Source organism: Arvicola amphibius, chromosome 1 (assembly GCF_903992535.2).
Source record: "Arvicola amphibius chromosome 1, mArvAmp1.2, whole genome shotgun sequence".
Classification (NCBI taxonomy): Eukaryota; Metazoa; Chordata; class Mammalia; order Rodentia; family Cricetidae; genus Arvicola; species Arvicola amphibius.
This window is the reverse complement of record NC_052047.1, coordinates 103,249,179-103,271,465: the sequence shown is the minus strand read 5'-3', so window position 1 is coordinate 103,271,465 and position 22,287 is coordinate 103,249,179. Positions and strand designations below refer to the sequence as shown.

General features: G+C 38.9%; 1 protein-coding gene across 3 annotated transcripts in view; it reads right to left on the bottom strand.

The window, feature by feature from the left end:
* Positions 1-22,287, bottom strand: part of Fchsd2 (FCH and double SH3 domains 2) — a 259,952-nt gene that overhangs the window by 25,681 nt on the left and 211,984 nt on the right. For all 3 annotated transcript variants that reach the window (XM_038325845.2, XM_038325826.2, XM_038325835.2), the window contains 3 exons: positions 9,563-9,679; positions 8,024-8,128; positions 1,358-1,519 (listed from right to left, as the gene is read on the bottom strand). In XM_038325845.2, the coding sequence (XP_038181773.1) occupies positions 1,358-1,519; positions 8,024-8,128; positions 9,563-9,679 (384 nt within the window). The remainder of the gene's footprint in view (positions 1-1,357; positions 1,520-8,023; positions 8,129-9,562; positions 9,680-22,287) is intronic.

Sequence of the window (22,287 nt, the reverse complement as noted above, 5' to 3'; positions counted from 1 at the left end):
TAAATAAATAAATAAATAAATAAATAAATAAATAAATAAATAAATAAATAAATAAATGTATTCCCATAGAAGATTGCAGTGCTAGGTGAAAAATGTGACAGAACTTCCAGGAATGCTTTTTAAAACTGGCCAGTTTATGTAACAAGGACACAAATATTAGAGCATCATGAACACAGTCAGCCTTTTATTTACCACTACTGCACCCTTCCACTCATCACTCAGTTCCTCCTTCAACAAATACTAAGTATCTAGTGTGTGCCACGGCACTTTGCTGTGTGGGGCAGAGCTAGAAGACATGGCCGTTATATTCCAGAGAGGAAACAAAGAAGAGAAACAGACACAGGTAAATTCTATGAAGAAACAAGCTGTGTGATAGTTATTACCTATCAAGCCCTTCCTGCACTGGGTTCTTGTTCTGCCCTGGTACCTGAATTCCCTTTTAGACAGAACCTGTTAGCCTTGCATGTGTCTTTTTAAAAAATTCATTTATTTTTATTTTATGTGCATTGGTATTTTGCCTGCATGTATGTCTGTGTGAGGGTGTCAGATCTTGGAGTTATAGACAGGTGTAAGCTGCCATGTGGGCACTGGGAATTGAACCTGAATCCTCTGGAAGAGCAGTCAGTGTTCTCAACTTCTGAGCCATCTCTTCAGCCTGTGCCTTGTATATGTTTTATCTGTGAGTATACGTGTGTGTCCATGTGCATGTGGAGAGGCCAAAGGTCAGCATTGGGTATTATTTCTTAGGAACCACCTAACATGTTTTTTGAGACTGGGTCTCTTGTTGGCCAGGAACTTGCCAATTAGGCTAGCTTTACTGGCTGGCTAGTGAGCCCTAGGATCTGCCAGTTTCTACCCTCCCAGTACAGGAATCCCAAGCATGTGCCACCAAGTCTGGCTAAGTTATATAGGTTCTGGAGCTTGATTTCATGTCCTTGTCCTTGTATGATAAGCACTTTACTGACAGACACTTCTCCACTTCTGAGCCTACATTTTAAAAGATATTTTGCAACTCTCTAAATGTTCATGTTCATTTCATTAGATCTCTGAGAATTTCAGAAACACTAGGTTTTCTCATCTATTACTTTCAGCTAAAATGTTATTTACCTTATATGTAGAATAATGGTTTGGGGTATAGACACCAATAGTCCAATTATTGGCAAAGTATTCTTTACTGTATTAAAAAACAAAACAAAACATGAACACACTTGTTTTATTCTTCCTCTTCTCTTTCAGATATTAAGTTTAAATGAAGTGACAGAAACAACCTTCCACTATTTTTATTTTAAATTTTCACTAAGTTTGGCTACAGAGCAAATAACAGTCAGTTCATGAAATCCAAGAAAAGAAACCATACCGAGTGCAGAGTGCCATTGCTGGTCACAGCTGGAGGGCGAGCCCACCGCTCATTTTCCAGCTCCTCCATCACTTGGTTCATGGCACTCTTCAGCCACGTGTCCACGGAAACCCCAATCTGCTTTAGCAGGTCTAGCCGGGCTTCAGCTTTCAATTTAATTATCTAAAAACCAAACAAAACAAAAAGGTTGGAAATTAAGGCAATTTCCCTTCACATTGATTAAATTTTTCCAACTTTTTTAACAACTTGACATTTACCAGCAATTGTTAGATATTAATTTTTCATATACAGAAAGGAGAAAGAACATGAACACAACAATAGGAACTGGGCCTTTTCGATAACGGCAAATGGCATACTCGTATCTTTTTGAGTGATTGATTTAGGGGTCCTTGTGCATGTGATGCACATGTTCTATCACTCGGTCATACCTGCTGCACTCTGCATTGCAACACCCACAGCACCAATGACATATAAAACACAACATGACTAGGAAGAAATGAGATTGTCCCCAAATCTTCCTTTTGCTGTTAAGAAGAAGGGGGCCTAGAACATCTTAAAATCCAGCATCTTTAGTGGCCTTCTAAATGAACCCTAATCATGTTATCCCTTGTTCTAAAATGCTGTGACACTCTGGACTAGGCCTATGTTTTATTCTTTAGGGAAAAAACCCCACATTTATTTACTTAGTATATACGTGTGTCTAGGTATATGTATCTATACCACATGAGTGCAGGAGCCTGAAGAAGTTAGAAGACAGCATCGGATCCCCTGGAACTAGGTACATAGGGTTGTGAGACAACATGTGGGTGCTGAGATTGAACCTGGGTCCTCTGCAAGCCAAGTAAATACTTTCAGTCACTGAGCCATCTCTCCAGCTCCAACTCTGGACTTCTGAGTAATAATTTGGAATAAGATAGCTTTCACATTTTGAAATATCCTTTTCTGTCTTCCCATGGCCTCTGTGGCCCCACATCACTACATACCTGGCCAGTACATCACATTACCCCTGCCTGGCCAACAACAGCTCTTTGCATGTAATAGTTCATGCTTCATGATGGCTGCCTACCTTTTGAGGGTCAGTTAAAACATCCTTTTTATGAAGGTTTTTCTAATGATTCTCACTTCATGGGCACCCATTATAGCCTTCCCTCTGTTCTTAAAGCACTCTATGCAGATCCAGTCATAATGTGAAAGGCAATAAACACCTGGCTGTTTACTTCTCTGACATAACTGAGCCTCATCTAGCACTGGAACACAGACATTCAAAGCTATTCTTCTAATATGTTTAGTAATCTTTTAAAAAAATGAATTCCTACATAAAAGCACTTCTACTGCTCTTCCAAGAAGATATTTTTACCTTGAAATTAACTGAGAGACTGCTATTCAATGACACTGACATAAAGTATTTTCTTTTAAATAATAATGTTTAATAATATCACCATTTTCCAGCACAAGTTTTAAGAGCCTGTTTTTCACTTGGCTGCCACTGTGGATTGTTAATGAACAACCCTTTCTTTTGATTTTAAATAGTCATGAAGCTGCCAGAAACACTGGGATCCCATAGATCCCTCCTTGCCCTCTTTAACAGTGACAACATCTTTTCTCATTATTATTACATGTGTATATGTATATACATGTACTATTTTAAATGTGCAGTTTAGTGAGTATTAAATATATCAACTGTTGTGCAATGATTACCATCTACTTCAGATTGCTTCCATCGTATACAACTAAAACCAGGGACTAGAGAGATGGCTCAGTGTTTAAGAGCACTGGCTGTTCTTCCAGAGGTGCTGAGTTCAATTCCCAGCTCACAACCTTCTTTAATGGAAGTCAATACTCTCTTCTAGTTTTGCTTATGTACATGTAGATAAAACAAACTCACGTACATAAATAAATCTTTAAAAAATATCTTTAAAAATCCTAAAATTCTATGCAATAAATAACAATTTCCCATTCCCCTTCCAAGGTCCTGGAAATTATAATTTGACTTTCCGTCTCTGTGAATTCATCTGTTCTAGGTGCAACCGTACAGTATTTGTGTGTGACTATCATTCTCTGGCTATTATTTGCATGGAATATCTTCTTCTATCTATTTTTAGTCTATTTCTATCTTCAGATTTAAAGTGTGTTTCCAATTACACGGTATATGGTTGAATCATATTTTCAAGAGATTTTATTTATTCTAATTTTATGTGTATAAATGCTTTGTCTCTATGTTTGTGTACCATATGTGTGCCTAGTACTCATGGGGGTCAGAAGAGGACACTAGATTCCCTGGATCTGGAGTTACAGAGAGTTGTAACCTATCATGGGGGTGCTGTGAACCTACTCCAGGTCTTCTGCAAAAGCAGCAAGTATACTTGATTCTAGTCCTTATTTCATTTTTTAAAAAATCTATTCTGCTGATTTGTTTTCTGGTTAGAGAATTTATAAACTTACATTTAAAGTCATTAATAATACAGAAGGATTACATGTGTCAACTTGCTGTTTTGTATATGCTAATAGCTTTTCCCTTCTTGAAGTACTGCTTTCTTTTGAGTTTAGTTTTTTTTAAGATTTATTTATTATGTACATAGTATTCTACCTGCATGTATGTTTGCACACCAGAAGAGGGCACCAGATCTCATTATAGATGGTTGTAAGCTACAATATGGTTGCTGGTAATTGAACTCAAGATTTCTGGAAGAGCAGCAAGTACTCTTAACCTTGGAGCCATCTCTCCAGCCCAATGTTAGTTTTTTTTTTTAAAGGTTTATTTATTATATAATTCTATTGGGAGAGAGTATGTGTGTGTATATTTTTGTGAGTTTATATGCAGGAGCCCCCAGAGGCCAGAGGAGGGTAACAGATTTCCTAGAACTAGAGCTATAGGTGACTGTGAGCCCCCATGTGGGTAGTGGGAACCAAATTTAGTTCCCTGCAAAAGTACCCTTAACTGCCTGAGTCATTTCTCTCCAGCCCTAAGTTGGTTTCCATTTTTGTAGTGAGACATTTTAATTTTTTTCTCATTTTCTTTTACAAGTATCCGTATATAATGTACATTGAATGTATATATTCATAGGAAATTACATTTAATATCTTAATGCCATAAATTGCAATTATGTATATCAGATAACTAATGTGTATTTATGTGTATGCATGTGCATGTGGGTATCAAAAGGCATTTCAAAAACTTCAAATACTTAAAAACCAAGGCAAAAATATGATTACTAATGTTTTATTCAAACAATTGCCTCATTCTATTTTTCTTGTTGTTTTTTTTTTTTTTTGAGACAGTGTTTCTCTGTGTAGCACTGGCTGTTCTGGAACTAGCTCTGTAGACTAGCCTGGAACTCACAGAGATCTGCTTGCCTCTGCCTCTCCAGTACTGAGTTTAGAGCCACCACATCCAGCTCATTATAATTTCTAATTAAAGGCTGATGAGAGTACAATGGCTAATGTAAATATTCTTGTGAGAGTTGTAGAAATCATAACAATGTAACAATGGCTTATTGTGAGATGATAATCTTTTTATAAGCATCTGGCACATAGGAAATGAATACTCATTAAACAGCTGAATTAAGAAGTATGACTTTGCCCCAGATTAACCAGCCACTTAAAGATTAATCAGTCACTACAAGTCCTCAGTCTCTGTACTCACTGGAAAGGTTTTTTTCATCTATCACAGAGTACCACACCAGCTCTTATTCTAATTAGCAAAAAGAAAAAAAGAAATGGAGCCATATAGAAAAGAGATTAGACAAAGCAGATTAATTAACAAGGAAGGGAATCATTCATGTTGGTAGGAATTACTAAGAAAGTATGAAGGATATAATAAAATTTTAATTAGTGTTTTTCTCTTTTGGAGAAGTATTTATAATAAAGTAAACACCAAAAAATGCAAATAACAATACAAGCTAGAAAAAGGAAAAACAGAAAATTGATTAGTCAGTTTCTCTGAAAAGTTCAGTGATCTAGTCTATCCAAAAACTTCAATATGGGGTTGGAGAGATGGCTCAGCAGTTAAGAGCACTGACTGCTCTTCCAGAGGTCCTGAGTTCAATTCCCAGCAACCACATGGTGGCTCACAACCATATATAAAGAGATCTGGCGCCCTCTTCTGGACTGGAGTCAGACAAGCAGACAGAACACCGTATATATAATAAATAAATATAAAAAAAATGAATCTCGACTAGATGTCGGAAAACCTTGGTTAAAAAAATGATCTCCTTTAAAAGGAACACTCTTAATCCCAGAACAACATGGTTATTAAGGCTTATGTAGAGTTATTAAAAAAACTTCAATATGGCAATCCTTCAATTGTTGACCTAATAAAATATGTCCTCACTTCTGCTAACTAATCTTAGCATGGCTTTTTGATTATCCAGGAAGTGGAAGTTAAGTGGGAGCTCATCTGAAGACAATTTCACAGATATTTAAAACTAAGATAATGGATCTGATATCACCTATTTTATTCTTAGTAAGAAACTTATCTTTGAGATTGAAGACTTAACTGCTTGTGTCAGAAGAGGAAAGACAATGTGTGTGGAACTCTCACTTCGTAATTTCAGTTTTAAACTAACAAACAGTAAGTGTGGCGTACTGAAAGGGAGAGTAGGTCTAACCTACATGACAACTGTGTGACCTATTACTGCTACACTAAGGTGAAGTGGAGAAGTTTGGTGGAGTTAAGGTATTACACAGTGACACCATGGTGGAGTCTGAAAATGGAAAATATAAAGATATTCCTTCACAAATTTTTTGAGTCTTGTCTCAAAAATCGTCATTCCTGTTTCACTAAGTTTTCATCTACAGTGGATAAGCAACAACAAGGACAACTCTTTCACCAAAAGCCAGTGTTTACCACTCAGCAACTGCCTCCCAACACCTTAGTGTAGTAGTTTCCTTGTGACCCTTGGTTTAGAGAGGAAAAAAGCACACACTGCTCTCCTCTCTGTGGGAATCTGAGGTTCAGACTGTGCCAGGAATAGTGCAGAGGAGGGTACAAGAATAAGTGGCAAGTCTGTTCTGACTCGGATCACCTCCACGGGACAGTGCTCAAAACATGCTCACATTCCATGTGCTTACTTACATTGCCTCTTCATCACCCAACTACTGAAGCACTTTCTTAAAACTTTGAAAGGGATATCTGAAAGTCATTAGTTTAGATGAACTCTCAACTAGTACAAGAATTCCTTATTTGGATGCCCTAATAGAAGCTGGTCCAGAATCCATGTTACATTATGTATATATGTGTTAGTGTGTGTGTGTGTGCCTTCATTATATGGGATATACACACAGAGGCCAGAGGTCAATGTATCTTCCTTGGTTTATCGCCACATTGTTGTTATTATTTTAAGGCAAGGTCTCACTCTGTAGCGCTAACTGGTTTGGAACTCACTATGAAGACCAGGCTGGCCTTGAACTTAAAGAGATCTGCCTTCCTCTGCCTCCTGAGTACTGATTAAAGGCAAGCACCACCACACACATAACACATTATTATTAGCATTACCTTATTGAGAAAAGGCCTCTCACTGAATCTAGAAGCTCATGGACCTGGTTAGAATGAGCATCTGGGAGCTCCGGGGGGTCTACTTGTCTCCACCTCCCCAGCGCTGGTATTACATAGAGCTCAGGTTCTCATGCTTGCATGGCAAGCACTTTACTAACTGAGCCATCTCTCCAGTCCTCACCTAGAATCTCTTCTCATACTCATAATGTATATCATATTCTCTGAGGTATATATTTGGCCACCAAAAAGAAAACATTTCCTAATCTCATACTCAAGTCTGCTCCCCACCTATGAATCTTTTGGTTCACACAGGGTGGTGGGTGTGCATGACACACACTTGTGCTGCCTCCTCCACTGTGACTCATGCAGCACTGCACTACTCAACTCAATCCACCTCTATGCTGACAGAGTTCCTCTGGTTCTGTTCTGTATCCACCACTTTATGTCTCCTTAACAGGAACATAACCTGGTTGATTTTTTTTATTCTTTCTTCATTTGTTTTCATCATGGCTCTAATCACAATCAGTTTATCTCCTTTCCAAAACCACATTTTCTTCCTGATGTTCTGACTCTGATCGTATCCACCTGCCAAAGTACACCCTATGCAAACGGCCACTTCACTTCTCATTTCAACCTCCCCTTCCAGGCAAGCAGAGCATCATCATGAGAACTTTTTGTCCTTTTCTGTTTTTGTTGGTGAGGTTTCATTGCTATACAACCCTAAAAAAGTCTTAGGACTCCACAAGAGATTAAAATCCACAATTATGTGTTTTGTCACTCCCTTCCTCTGTAGCCGTATCTTTGCTCATTTCCCTGGATTAGGGAACCTGCAATATGAAGACAGTCTTAACATCTGAACATACACGTGTCACTTTTCCTACCATTAATTTGACTGACTGACAACACTTTGTGAAAACTTTAAAAATAAACAACTGCATTGTGACATTCCTTTTGCTGTTTTTTAATGTTTCATGACTGTGGGTTCTTCACAGTAGGTTCAGAGGTTTTGTTTAAGTGTTTCAGGTACACAAAAATACTACTGTGGACACAGAGATGGTTGACTGTCTTCAACTTAAAACACCCGTGTACAAACTCAGTTTCAAGGTGCATGCTATGACTGTGACACTGTGCCTGGAACCAAGTGAGATGCTGTAACTGGCAGCTGTCCTTACCTCTGCTTTACGGATATTTTCTCTAGCTTCCTCTATTTTCTGCTCCAGCTCTGCTCGACTCTGCTCTGATACAGCAACTCCATGACACTGCAGGTCATTTAAAACCTATCAAAGAAAATAAAGATGACTGCTTTTGTTCTTGTGCTTGTTCCTTGAGTATTTAGGTAATTTCAAAGGGTTCAGTGGCTAAAGCCAAGACTCATTCTTAAACTTCTTTTTTTCGAGGCAGGGTTTCTCTGTAGCTTGGAGCCTGTCCTGAAACAATGACGCAGTATTCTTATAAAACAACACAAAGTCCACACGTGAATCTATCACATACTCTCTACACCAAGGTATTACCCCATTAATTTGTATTTTTCCATTTCTTGTTTGTGGGAATAAAAAAAATACAGCATTCCGTCAGTGTTTGTAGCAAACCTTGCCATGTTTGCAGACTGACCTCATTTCAAGAGTAGTACCACACTCACTCAGAGCACTTCTCAACACTGCAAACGGAAACTACATAAAGAACCTAAGTAGCGACTCTTTGAACACAGTGGAGTATTGACTTGAGATGAAACATAAATGTGGAATTGGTACGTGCTGCTTGCTTACTGTTTTTCTGTACTGGTGATCACAGTAAGCGGTGCTCCACTGGTCAGCTTTATCCTGCACTTCTATATTGTAATATTAATATACATTGTCAAATTTTCCCTGAAAGGTTGTACCTACCCCTCCTTATATCCTAACCACAGGGATACTGCCAAACTTATGCTGACACAGAATTTTGAAAAATTGATTTCAAGATTTCAATTTTATGACTTTACAGAAAGTCTAGTTTCATGTGTTGCTGTTCATCTTTTTTTTTTTTGTTTTGTTTTGTTTTGTTTTTCGAGACAAGGTTTCTCTGTAGCTTTGGAACCTGTCCTGGAACTAGCTCTTGTAGACCAGGCTGGCCTTGAACTCACAGAGCTCCGCCTGCCTCTGCTACCCTGGGATTAAAGACGTGTGCCACCACCACCCGGCTATGTCCATCTTACTTCTATTGTACTGCATATGCATGTGTATGTGGAGGCCAGAGAAAGATGTTAGTTCAAGACCAGGAAAGCCAGGGCTGTGTAGAGAGGAGACCCTGTCTCCACAAAAAAAAAAAAAAAAAAAAAAAAAAGAAAAAGAAAGAAAAAAAGCTTATGGGCTTTTCAAGGTAGGCAAGAGTTAAGAGCATTACGCTGACTGTTGAGAAAATACAGGGAAAACATACATAGGATTTTTCACATTGATAAAATTAAATTCCTTGGAGCGGGAGAGATGGCTCAATGGTTAAGAGCATGGACTGCTCTTTCAGAGAACCCAGGGTCAACTTCCAGCACATACATGGCAGCTCACAGCTGTCTACATTCTAGTTTCAGTGGATCTGATGTCCAATGCCCTCTTCTGACCTCCGTGGGTGTCACACACACACTGCACAGGCAAACACAAATAAAAATAAAATTTAACTCCTTAAATCTATCTGAAATCTGATTTCAGCTGCACAGCCAGGGTGCTCTATCACATACTTACCCGCTGCTGTTGAACAATATTCTTGTGCTCACGTGCTACACGTGTGGCCCATTTCCGAGCCTCCTTATTTAGACTGTGTTCCTCTGTGGTACCAGTTTCTGATTCTAATTGTCGACTCTACAAGGGAGAACAGAGAGAAGTACTGTTATCTCCACTGCAAAGTCCACCAATCTGTTGGATCAGAGGGTCTTTCCTTAATCCGCAATGACAATGTAAGGCACACCATACTACTGTGGGAAGCAAGGTCTCAAGTCAAACAAAGTCCGTGTGAGGCAGTTACAGAGATTGGTAGTCTTGGAGGCCACTGGAGATGAACCCCTCCCTCTTTAAACACTTGAGTAGTAACACTGAAGATTCCAGAAAATATCACCTGCCCTCTGAAAGTCAGCCTTTCATTGTTGGGACACTGTGTCCTCATATACCTAAGAAGATACCTATTTACTTAACAGGAGGACTTCCCACAAATTCTCTTATGACTATCTTCCTCATTTATGAGAAACTGCTAAATGCAACCAAATTTCCACCAGAGGAAAGAGCCATCCCTCCTGATAAGAATTCTGAGCTAGGCGGTGGTGACACACGTCCACACGTCTTTCATCCCAGCTCTCAGGAGGCAGAGGCATGTGGATCTGACTTCAAGGCCAGCCTGGTCTACAGAGTAAGTTCCAGAACAGCCAGGGCCACACAGAAGAATCCTGCCTCAAAAAAACAAAACAAACAAAAATAATACACAAGTAGTGCAGCACAAATAATAAAAACTCAGAGACAGAAATCAACCCAAATCCAGAAAAGTGAAGCAGCCAAGCCACAAGAGAAGTTTACCTCTACCAAGGCTGGGTGACCGTAAACTAAACAGACTAAGCCTCTCTCTACTCCCATTTTATATTCTTTCTTGTGCTGGGACTAAAGGCGTGTGACTCCCCGGAACTAGGATTAAAGGTGTGAGCCAGCACCTCCTAGATTTGTTCCTGCATTGATCTCAGGTAGCTCAGGGTGGCCTTGAACTCACAAGAGATCCATCTGACTTTGTCTCCCAAATTCTGGAACTAAAGGTGTGTGTCACCACTGCCTGATCTCTAGTGGCTTTAGCTTTGCTTCTGGTCTTCAGGAAATATTTATTTACCAAAATATAAATCATATACCACTACAAAGTAGTGCTGGAGAGATGGCTTAATAGCTAAGAGTACAAACTGCTCTTGAGGAGGACCAGGGTTTGGAGTCCAGAACGGACGAGGCTCACAGCTGCCTGTACCTCCAGCTCCACTGTATTCATCAACCCTCTCTTCTGGCCTTTTCAGCACCTATACTCATATGCACATATCCACACACACACACACACACACACACACACACACACACACACACACACAAATTAAATTTTAAAAATTTAGGTAAATTTCCCCCAGAATATATTTGCCTTTTATATACATTAGAAAAATTTTGTTTTTGTTTTTCGAGACAAGGTTTCTCTGTAGCTTTTAGAGCCTGTCCTGGCACTAGCTCTTGTAGACCAGGCTGGTCTCGAACTCACAGAGATGCACCTGCCTCTGCCTCCTGAGTGCTGGGATTAAAGGCGTGCGCCACCACCACCCAGCCAATTTTTTAAAAAATTACCAAAACTCTTATTTTTATTTAAATTTTGATTTACTTATTTTAAAATTTTATATATTTACTTTCATTATATGAATGTTTTGCCTTGAATGGATGTCTATTCTAAATGTGTATGTCTGGTCTGTGTGGAGGCTAGCCACTATGTGGGTGCTGGGAATTGAATCTGGGTTCTATGTAATAGCAGTTAATACTCTTAACTGCTGAGCTATCTCTCTGGCCCCCCCAAATTAGGGCAATTTTTACTAATTATTAAATAGATGTATAAAATGTCTCACCTAAGTAAAATTTACGTATGTAAAAATTCTAAAATAAAAGGGTGGTGGTGCACACCTTTAATCCCAGCACTCGGGAGGCAGAGGCAGGTGCATCTCTGTGAGTTCGAGACCAGCCTGGTCTACAAGAGCTAGTGCCAGGACAGGCTCTAGAAACTACAGGGAAACCCTGTCTCGAAAAACCAAAAAAAAAAAAAAAAAAAAAAAAAAAGGTATTTACTTAATGTAACTACTAACCTGTGGAAGATAAAAATCAGAAATACTGGCTAAAATTAGAGTAAAATATGATACAACAGAAATTTAATGTCAGATTTTGCTACCAATATATCCTAAAATCTTGTTATTCATAGTTCAAGGAAAATAAAGAGACTCTTCTCTTTCCTGTCAGGAAGTTGGAGGGAGAAACACTCTTCATTTTTTTTCTGCATGTATACATCATACTTATCTATATTTTATGGATGTTTTTCTTGTGCTTTTTCAAAGACATGTAGCAGCATTCTGAAGGACAGTCATTACTAGTTCTGGTAATGGAAGGAAGACACATTGAGATGTACATAGAGCACATGTGCTGAAAAGAGAAAATCCTGGTTCAGAACACAGACTGTTAGCTGTCAGAGACAGGTCTCCTAGTGTTATCTAGGCTGTTCTTGAACCTATTCTTGATCCCCAGAAGCTAAGTAAACTATAGGTAGGGATCATCTTGCTTGGGTTGAATATTACTTATTCCAAATACCTTTTAGGCTTATAAAATGCTAAGGAACAGGGCAATGAGATCTACTTTTTGGAATAGGGTAAAAGAAGTCTCAAGGGACTGATAGTTATCAGTTCCATAAAGAAAGTGAGTGCCTCAGGATTTCATCATTTTTGTAATCTCTTTTATCTTTGACAGTCTAGTATTTCCTATGGCAATCAGGAACAAAACTTAAAACAAAAAGGGAAATTAGATTCTTCTTACCTAAAAATAACAACAACAAAAAGATAGCCAGTATCTATTACTATGTGCTAGGTACTGAGTCTCATTGCTTCTTTTCATACCTAGTAAGCTAATCATTTCAGGTACAAGAAAGCTGAGTCAGGAAAGTTAAATACATAGAAACAAATGGCTGCTTTTGGAAACTAATCCCATTATGTTTCCAGTATACAACTGCTATATTGCCTGATGATTCTCATGACAGTTGGAGAGCTCTCTAATACAGATACAAATAAATGTACCTGTCAATTCTTCACAGAATAGGTTTTACTGGTGTGTGTTTGTATGTGTGTGTATTAGCACACATGTCATATCCTCCCAAGTAATTATGCATTAAAAACTAATTTCAGTAAAGAAAGATATACTTTACTCACTTTAGGATGTTTTTGGTTTTTATTTATTGATGTGGGAGTCTCCTTCATATGCTGTGAACATTTTATTACCATTGGTTAATAAAGAAGCTTCTTTGCCTATGGCAGGCAGAATACAGCTAGGCAGGAAAACTAAACTGAATGCAGGAAGAAAGAAGGTGGAGTCAGGCAGACACCATGTAGCTGCTCAAGAAGCAAGATGTGAGGCAATAAACCACAAGCCTTATGATAAAATATAAAATAACAGAAATGGGTTAATTTAAGATGTAAGAGCTAGCTAGGAATATGCCTAAGCCATTTACCAAACAGTATTGTAATTAATATAGTTTCTGTGTTATTATTTGGGTCTGGGCAGCTGGGAAACAAAAGTGCAGTATCCGTTTACAATTTATCCATCAAAAGAGGATCTCAATACATAGACCTGACTGACCTGAAACTTATTATATAAATCAGGCTGGTCTTTAACTTATGGTGACCCTCCTGCCTCTCTGTCTTCTGTAGTTTGGGATTATTGGTGTGCATAACCCACCTAACGTTAGAGGACTTTTGATTTATATGTATCATCTAAGAAATGGTAACATGAGGATATAAAGACTACTTTAGGAATAAAAAACTGTGTATGGAAATAGAGACAAGAAAGTCTTCTTTAAGAGTTGATCATGAATAATAAACTATTAAGTTACTCCACGAGATAACTTGCCATTGGCCAGTACCATTTGTAATGATTGTAACATGATTGTTAACATGACAACTCCTCAGTTGTGGGAATAATGAATAAAAACACATATGGTTTTAAAAATTCATTTTAGTGGCTAGGAAGATAGCTCAGTAAAGTGCTTGCCTTATAAGCATTAGGACCCAAGTTCAAACACTAGAATCAGTCATAGGCACACATGTAAATGCATGCACAGATGTACTAGAAAACACATGCCTAGCTAAAAACATGAATGAATATTCATAGAATTCGGTTTGGTAAGTTTCTTTTAGTGCAGTATTCTAGAGCATAAGTCAAAATATTATATTACAATAACTTGAAACAAGTTTCATCAGTATGATATAAACAATATGCCAAACAGCAAGGTTCAGTGACTAGAAAGATGTCCAGGTAGTTAAAAACATCATTGCCCTTCCAGAAGACCCGAGTTCCATTCCCAAAACCCACATGGTCTCCTTGGGCACCTACCCACACAATCTCAGCCACACAAATTGGCAGCCACACAAAATCAGAAATAATCTTTGGGGAAAAAAGAAGCAACAGTTAACTCAAAGCCTTAATACTGCAATGATAAATTTCAAGTAGACATTTTGGACTTATGTAGGACTGCACAGTGATGGTGCAATTTGAAATAGATTATAGCTTTAAAATTTTTGCTTTTTAAAAAAATGTGTATTTTTATTTTCTGTGTATGGGTGTTTGCTTGCATGTATGTCTGTGCATCACATGTGTATAAGTGCCCACAGAGGCCAGAGAAGGCACTGGATTCTCTGGAACTGGTGTCACAGATGATTGTTAGCCATGTGGGTCCTAGGACCCAAGCCTTTGCAAGAGCAAAATGTCCTTGACTGCTGAGCCATCTCTCAAGAGCCCCTAGAAGTTCTCTTTTTGGCTTTTTGCTTTGAGACAGGGCTTCTCTGGGTAGTCAAGGCTGAACTCAAACTCACAATCCTATCTCAAGTGTTAGGATTCTACAAATGTGCTATCTCACCAGAAAAAGTGTTTTTTGTTTTGTTTTTAAATTCTACAATAGAATATGGAATTATTCAGAAGAGTTCTACTTTATTATAGCAATAAAGATGGAAATCCAAATAATTCTAAATATATCTCTTTTAAACCTAGATGAAATGTAGTACCTCAAAATTCTTAATTCAAATTAAAAAATTCAAAATAAAGGAACAATTATTATATCCCACATCTGCAAATTCTATAGTTCTTCATCTATTATTATCTATAAAACTCCCAACAAAAGCCCAGGTATTTCTCAAATTCTCTCATCACCACAGGGCTACTTGTAATTTTAGGACTAGATCACTCTCTTTCTAACTTTGTCAGCTACAGTACTTGCTAACTGAGTGACCTGAACAAACTTCCTCAACTTTAAAGCAAGGATTTAAAATTGCATCTAATAGAGAGCTGTCATAAATATAATAATAAATAATAATAATAGGTTATAAAATTAGAAAAATGTTTAGCAGGAATTAAATGTTCAAAGAATACCACACATTAATTTTTGTTATCTTCCAATTCTAGCTATGCTGTTTCTTATCCCTGCAGGATAAATTTTAGTTCGTTATCAAGATTTAATCCGTAACAAGGACTGTGAGAGGGCTCAGTGAGTAAGGCACTTGCCATCAAGTCTGATGACCTGAGTTTGATCCTGGGACCCACACAGAAGAAGAGAACTAACTCTCATGACTTGTCTTTTGACTTCTATATTAACAAACATTTAAAAATATTTAATTAAAATAAAGACTTTATAACAAGAAAAATCATCAGGAGGAGAAGTGTGAGCAGCAGTGTGGGTGGGACCAGGCCAGACCACTGGGAGTGTGGGTGGGCTGGGTCAGGCTGGGCCAGGCCATTGGGAAGAGAAGTATGAGCAGCAGTGTGGCAGGCCACTACGACTGCAGTGGCCTCAGCCTCAGCACTGCCAATACCAGGAGGAATGAACATCTGAGCCTTGGGCATGTAGGCACCACCTGGAGGAACAAAAATGAAGGCTCTTCTCTGCCTACACCTGAAGGAATGATCAACGGAGCCACAGCTCCCAACTACCCCTGAAATACAGACTCCCCTTATTCTGACTGGAAGAAGAGATAGAAAACAGGGTAAGAATATACTCGTGAATAAAGAGTAACACAGTACCACCCAAAACTGCTGGTTCTACAATGGTAAGACCTGAACATCCCAATGCAGATAAAGCAGCAGAAGAAAACAGTCTTTTTTTTTCTTTTCGAGATGGGGGGGGGGGGGTCTTTGTAGCTCTGAAGCCTGTCCTGGAACTAGCTCTTGTAGACCAGGCTGGTCTCGAACTCACAGAGATCCACCTGCCTCTGCCTCCTGAGTGCTGGGATTAAAGGCGTGTGCCACCACCACCTGGCTTATGATTGAGGACCTTAAAGAAGAAAATTCCCTTAAAGAAATGGAGGAAAAGACAATGAAAAAAACTGGAAGAAATCAACAAATCCCTTAAAGAAAACCAAAAAAAGCAATCAAGTGAAAGAAACTGTTCAAGATTTGAAAGCTGAAATAGAGTTAATAAACACACACACATACACACACACAATCTGAGGGAAATCTGGAAATGTAATATCTGGGAAAATGATCAGGAACTACAGATGCAAGCATAAACAACAGAATACAAGAGATGGAAGACAGAATCTCAGGCATTGAAGACACAAAAGAGTAAATAGATTCATATGTCAAAGAAAATGCTAAACACAACAAATTCTTAACACAAAATTGAGAGGCCAGAAGAGATTTCATTTCTGTGCTAGGACCTTTTGGGACTCTGAATTACACCCCAGCCCCCAGGACAAGCTGAGGCCACTGGACCCCTTTTAGGGGAAGTATTAGCTAATGGAGCAACCTAAGTTATATAAAGCTGCTCACTGCAGCCCATTTCCGCACCCATAGTCATACATAAAATGTTGACCACCTAACTTCCTCTATCAGTTGAGTAATGATGGACCAATCAGATATGATTCCAAACAGCCCCTGTGGTTAGCAAAAGACCAGCAGATGTGACCAGGGGGCTGTTGCTATCGCTCTTAGACAATAGCCTATCAGGAACTAACAGCTAAGCTTTATCTAACCTTTAGCCAATTGTGATACAGGATAAGTAATTTTGTACTTTGAAACTGTAATCTTGTGGTTTTTGTCTTTATAAACCCCTTACAACAGTTGGCAGGATCCTTCTCCCTCTATCTGCTGTGCCAGACTGTGAGGCAGAGGACCGGTTCTAGCGTGTACATAATAATTGAAACCTTGCTTTGGATTCAGAAGTGTGTAGCTCTGTAGTGGTCTTCTTGGGGATCTCAGGACTTAGGCACAACAAAAATACCCAGGATACCATGAAAAGACCGAATCTAAGAATAATAGGAATTGAAGAAGCAAAAGAAGTCCAACTCAGCCGGGCGCACGCCTTTAATCCCAGCACTCGGGAGGCAGAGGCAGGCGGATCTCTGAGTTCGAGACCAGCCTGGTCTACAAGAGCTAGATCCAGGACAGGCTCTAGAAACTACAGGGAAACCCTGTCTCAAAAAACCAAAAAAAAAAAAAAAAAAAAGAAGTCCAACTCACAGAAAATATATTCAACAACAGCATAGAAGAAAACTTTCCCAACCTAAAGAAGGACATGCCTATGAAAATACAAGAAACTTACAGAACACCAAATAGACTAGACAAAAAAGAAAGTCCCCTTGCTACATAATAATCAAAACACTAAACATACAGAATAAAGAAAGAATATTCTTTTATTAAGAATTAAGAGCTGCAAAGGAAAAAGGCCAAGTAACATATAAAGGAAGACCTATCAGAATTACATCCAACTTCTCAAAAAAAAAAATAATAAACCCAGAAGGGTGTGGTCAGGTATTATGCAGACACTAAGAGACCACGGATGCCAGCCCAGAATATGTTTAGCAAAGCCTTCAAACAACACAGATGGAGAAAACAAGATATTTCATGACAAAACCAGATTTAATCAATATCTATCCACAAATTCAGCCTTACAGAAAGTATTAGAAGGAAAACTCCAACCCAAGAAAATTAGCTACACCCACAAAAACACAGGCAATAGGGTTGGGGAGATGGCTCAGTGGTTAAGAGCACTGACTGCTCTTCCAGAGGTCCTGAGTTCAATTCCCAGCATCCACATAGTGGCTCACACTCATCTGTAATGAGATCTGATGCCCTCTTCTGGTGTGTAGGCATACATGCAGAGGAACACTGAATACACAATAAATAAATAAATAAATAAATAAATAAATAAATAAATCTTTAAAAAAAACCCAAAAAACAAACAAACAAAAAACCCCACAAGAAATAGATAATCTCACACCAGCAAATCCCAAAGAAGAGAAACACCACCATTAACAACAAAAACAAAAATAACAGGAACTAGCAATCACTGTTCATTAATATCCCTTAACACGAAGAGACTCAATTAGCCTATAAAAAGACACAGACTAACAGATTGGATACAAAAACAGAATCCATTCTTCTGCTGCATACAAGAAACATACTTCAACTACAAAGGCAGATATTAACCTCAGAGTAAAGGGTTGGGAAAAGATTTTCTGATCAAATGGACCTAAGAAACAAGCTGGTGTTCCTCTTTTTTTTCTCTCCCTCTCTCTCTTTTTGAGACAGGGTTTCGCTGTAGTTTTAGAGCCTGTCCTGGAACTAGCTCTTGTAGACCAGGCTGGCCTTGAACTCACAGGCTGTCTCTGCCTCCCGAGTGCTGGGATTAAAGGTGTGTGCCACCACCTCCCGGCAAAGCTGATGCTTCTTATATCCATTTATCTATCCTAATATCTAACAAAATAGACTACAAACTGAAAAGGCTGGAGGGGGCAGGCAACAGGCCAGAGCCCTGACAGAGAGCAGACCTCAGTTCCACTTCACTGGAATGGAACAGAGTTGAACAAGCAGGTCTCATGAAAATCACAACCATCAACAAGCACCCCCACAAGCCCTTCTGCTGAATCAGCAGGCCCCCAAAACCTTTCTGGTGGCTCAGCAGATGCCCCCCAGACTTCTGCAGGCTAAAGATAGCTTTCTCTACCCTGCTGCTGGAAGGTCCCTAACCACTAGGTTCTTCCACCAATCAGACCCAGGTTACTAATCTTTCCTCCACCAATCATCCCCAGGTTAATCCCTCTTCTCTGGAATTCCAGTAACTCCACTTAAAAGGAGCTTGTGACCTTCTTTGGGGGTCGTTCTTTTGCTACCCCAACACTGGAATCAATAAACACTCCTGCTATTGCATACGGGGATATTAATCTTCTTTGGGGGCTTTTTCTCAGAACCTAATACAAACTAAAATTAGTCAAAAGAGATGAAGGTCATTTCATATTATATTCATCACAGGAAAAAACCATCAAGATGAAGTCTCAATTCTGAACATCTATGCCCCCAAGACAAGGGTACCTTCATTTGTAAAAGAAACATTACTGAAAGCCAGGTGGTGGTGGCACACGCCTTTAATCCCAGCACTTGGGAGGCAGAGGCAAGCAGATCTCTGTGAGTCTGAGGCCAGCCTGGTTTATAAGAGCTAGCTCCAGGACAGGCACCAAAGCTACAGAGAAACCCTGTCTCGAAAAACAACAACAACAACAAAAAACAACAACAACACATTACTGAAGCTTAAATCACACATCAAGCCTCACACACCAATAGTGAAAGACTTCAACACCCCACTCTCACCACTGGACAGGTCTGTCAGACTGAAACTTAACAGAGAAATAAAGAATCTAACAGATGTTATAACTCAAATGGCTTAATAGACACCTATAGAACATTTAACCCAAACACAAAAGAATATACTTTCTTCTCAGCACCTCATGGAACCCTCTCCAAAATCGACCACATACTCGGCAACAAAGCAAATCTCAACAGATACAAAAATATTGTAATAACCCCATGCCTTATTGGATCATCATAGCTTAAAATTCAACAACAACACTAACTGTAGAAAGCTCACAAACTCATGGAAACTGAACAATGCTCAACTGGGTCAATGAAGAAATAAAGAAAAAAAAGACTTCCAAAAATTCAACGTAAACGACCATACAACATTCCCAAACTTATGGGGAACAATGAAAGCAGTGCTAAGAGGAAAGTTAATAGCAATAAGTGCCTACATAAAGAAGCTGAAAAAAATCCCACACTTAGAGAATTAATAGAACACCTAAAAGTCCTAGAACAAAAAGAAACAAACTCACCCAGAAAGACTAGAGGACAGGAAATAAACTGAGAGCTGAAATCAACAAAATAGAAACAAAGAAAAAAATACAAAGAATAAATAGACAAAGAGTTGGTTCTTCAAGAAAAGTAACAAAATAGACAAACCTTTATCCAAAATAACCAAAAAGTAGAGAGAGAATATACAAATTAACAAAATCAGAAATGAAAAGGGGGACATAACAAACACTGAGGAAATATAGAGAATCAAAAACCTGTACTCCACAAAGTTGAAAAACTTAAAAGGAAATGGACAATTTTCTGGGTAAGTATCACATACCAAAATTAAATCAAGACCAGATAAGGAAAATGAATAGACCTTTAACTGCTATGGAAATAGATACAGTCATCAAAAGTCTCCCAACAAAAAAAAAAAAAAAGCCCAAGACCAGATGTTTTCAGTGTATAACTCAACAAGATTTTCAGTGAAGTGATACCAATACTCCTCAAATTGTTCCACACTATAGAAACAGAAGGAACATTGCCAAGCTCTTTTCATGAGGTTATCTTTACACTGATACCCAAACCAAATCAGACAAAGACACAACTAAGAAAGAGAATTACAGACCAATCTCCCTCATGAACATCGGTGCAAAAATATTCAATAAAATAATGGCAAAATGAATCTAAGAACCCATCAGAAAAATCATCCACCATGACCAAGTAGGCTTCATCCTACTTGGAGATGCAGGGATGGTTCAACATACAAAAATCTGTCAATGTAATCCACCATATAAATAAACTAAAAAAAAAAGCCACATGATCATATCACTAGATGCTGAAAAAGTCTTTGCCAAAATTCAACACCCCTTCATGATAAAGGTCTTGGAAAGAGTATGGATACAAGAAACATACCTAAACATAATAAAGGCAATATACAGCACACCAACAGCCAACATTAAACAAAATGGAGAGAAAGTGAAAGCAATCCCACTGAAATCAGGAACAAGACAAGGCTATTCACTCTCTCCATATCTATTCAATATAGTACTTGAGGTCCTAGCAGACTGCTACAAACTGCTTAATGGACTGACATAGACCTGCTGCATACTTGGAACTGGGGCAGTGTGCTTGGCTCAGGGCCAGTAAATGGACCTCCTCTGCCATGCTGGACTGGGTGGGGCAAGCAGGAAGTACCATATTACCCCCAGCAATGATGCTGCTTAAGTTTTTGAGAAGTCCTGGTGTGGGTAACCAGCTGCTGTGAGCTCATGAGCACAGCAGCCATGTTGTGTATAGAAGATGGCATTTTACAGCAGTCTCCACATCCTTCAGCTCTTACATTCTTTCCTCCTCCTCTTCATGATGTCCCTGGAACCCGGGACTGAGGATGGTCTAAGTGTCCCATTTAGCCCTGAGCAGTTATAGGTCTCTGCATCAACCACTGCCCACTGCCAGAAGAAGCTTCTCTGACCAAGGTCAAAAGCAGCACTAACCCATGAGTATAAAAATAAATATTTGGAAGACAGTTTGAAATAAAAAAAGAAGTCCTTAGCATTTTAAGAAGCCGTTCTGGTCAGAAAAGGATTACAGATATGCAATAAAGACAAATCCAGATTTTTAAAAAAAGACCTCTAAATGGGTCTTTGAATCAATGTACACAGGCTTGGGAGAGAGAAGAAAAATAGTATTGAGAGAAAAAAGTAAATAATTTAAAAAATAAAACAAAGTCTTTAAGGAGACAGAGCACAGACGGTCATAGATTAAAAGTAGTAAAGATAATAAATATGAAGAAGTAATAGAATAAAACCGAATAAGCCATGCAAAGATAGAGAGTCTGGATTATGTATATTATTATGTTTTCTTTGAAATTTTGGACTGTGAAGGAGCTAAAAAACCAACCTACATACTTTAAAGGTATTTTGATTTCAAAATATGAGTCTAAGGATTTGTTGCTTTGGAAAAGGGGTTCTTCTGTTTCCACAGAAGATGAGAACTTTACAGATTAATGTGATTTGATGGACCAAGACCCCTTGAAAGGTCACTGTGAACACCCCAAAAATTACTTTGCCCAACAAAAGCAGAAAGCAATTTGGAGAGAACTATGCCCATATTCCCAAATATTGTTTATAAATGTCTGTTCACATTTAAAAGGGGATATGCTAAGACCAAGGTCCTCCCAACTCCCCCCAGGTCCAGGAAGGTGATCGACCAAGCTGAGAAGGCTCCCACAGAGCCCGTCCATGAAGAACAATCAGAGCCCAGAGCCATTGTCCTTTGCTTCTCAGTCAGCCCCCGCTGTTGGCCACACTCAGAGAGACGGGTTTGGTCGCATGGCCCTGATGGCTCCTTGGCCTTGAGAGGGAGGGAGGGGAGGTATGGGTAGAGGGGAGGGGAGGGAAGGGGGAGAAGGAGGGGAGGGAAGGGGGAGGAGGAGGGGAGGGAGGGGGAGGAGGAGGGAAGGAGATGGAAATTTTTAAATATAAAAAAAATAAACCATGAGAAAAAAAATATTTATAGTTAAAAAAAAATAAATAAAAGGGGATATGCTATAGAGATTTGTATTGGTATGGATCTTGGTCTACTGATACAAATTT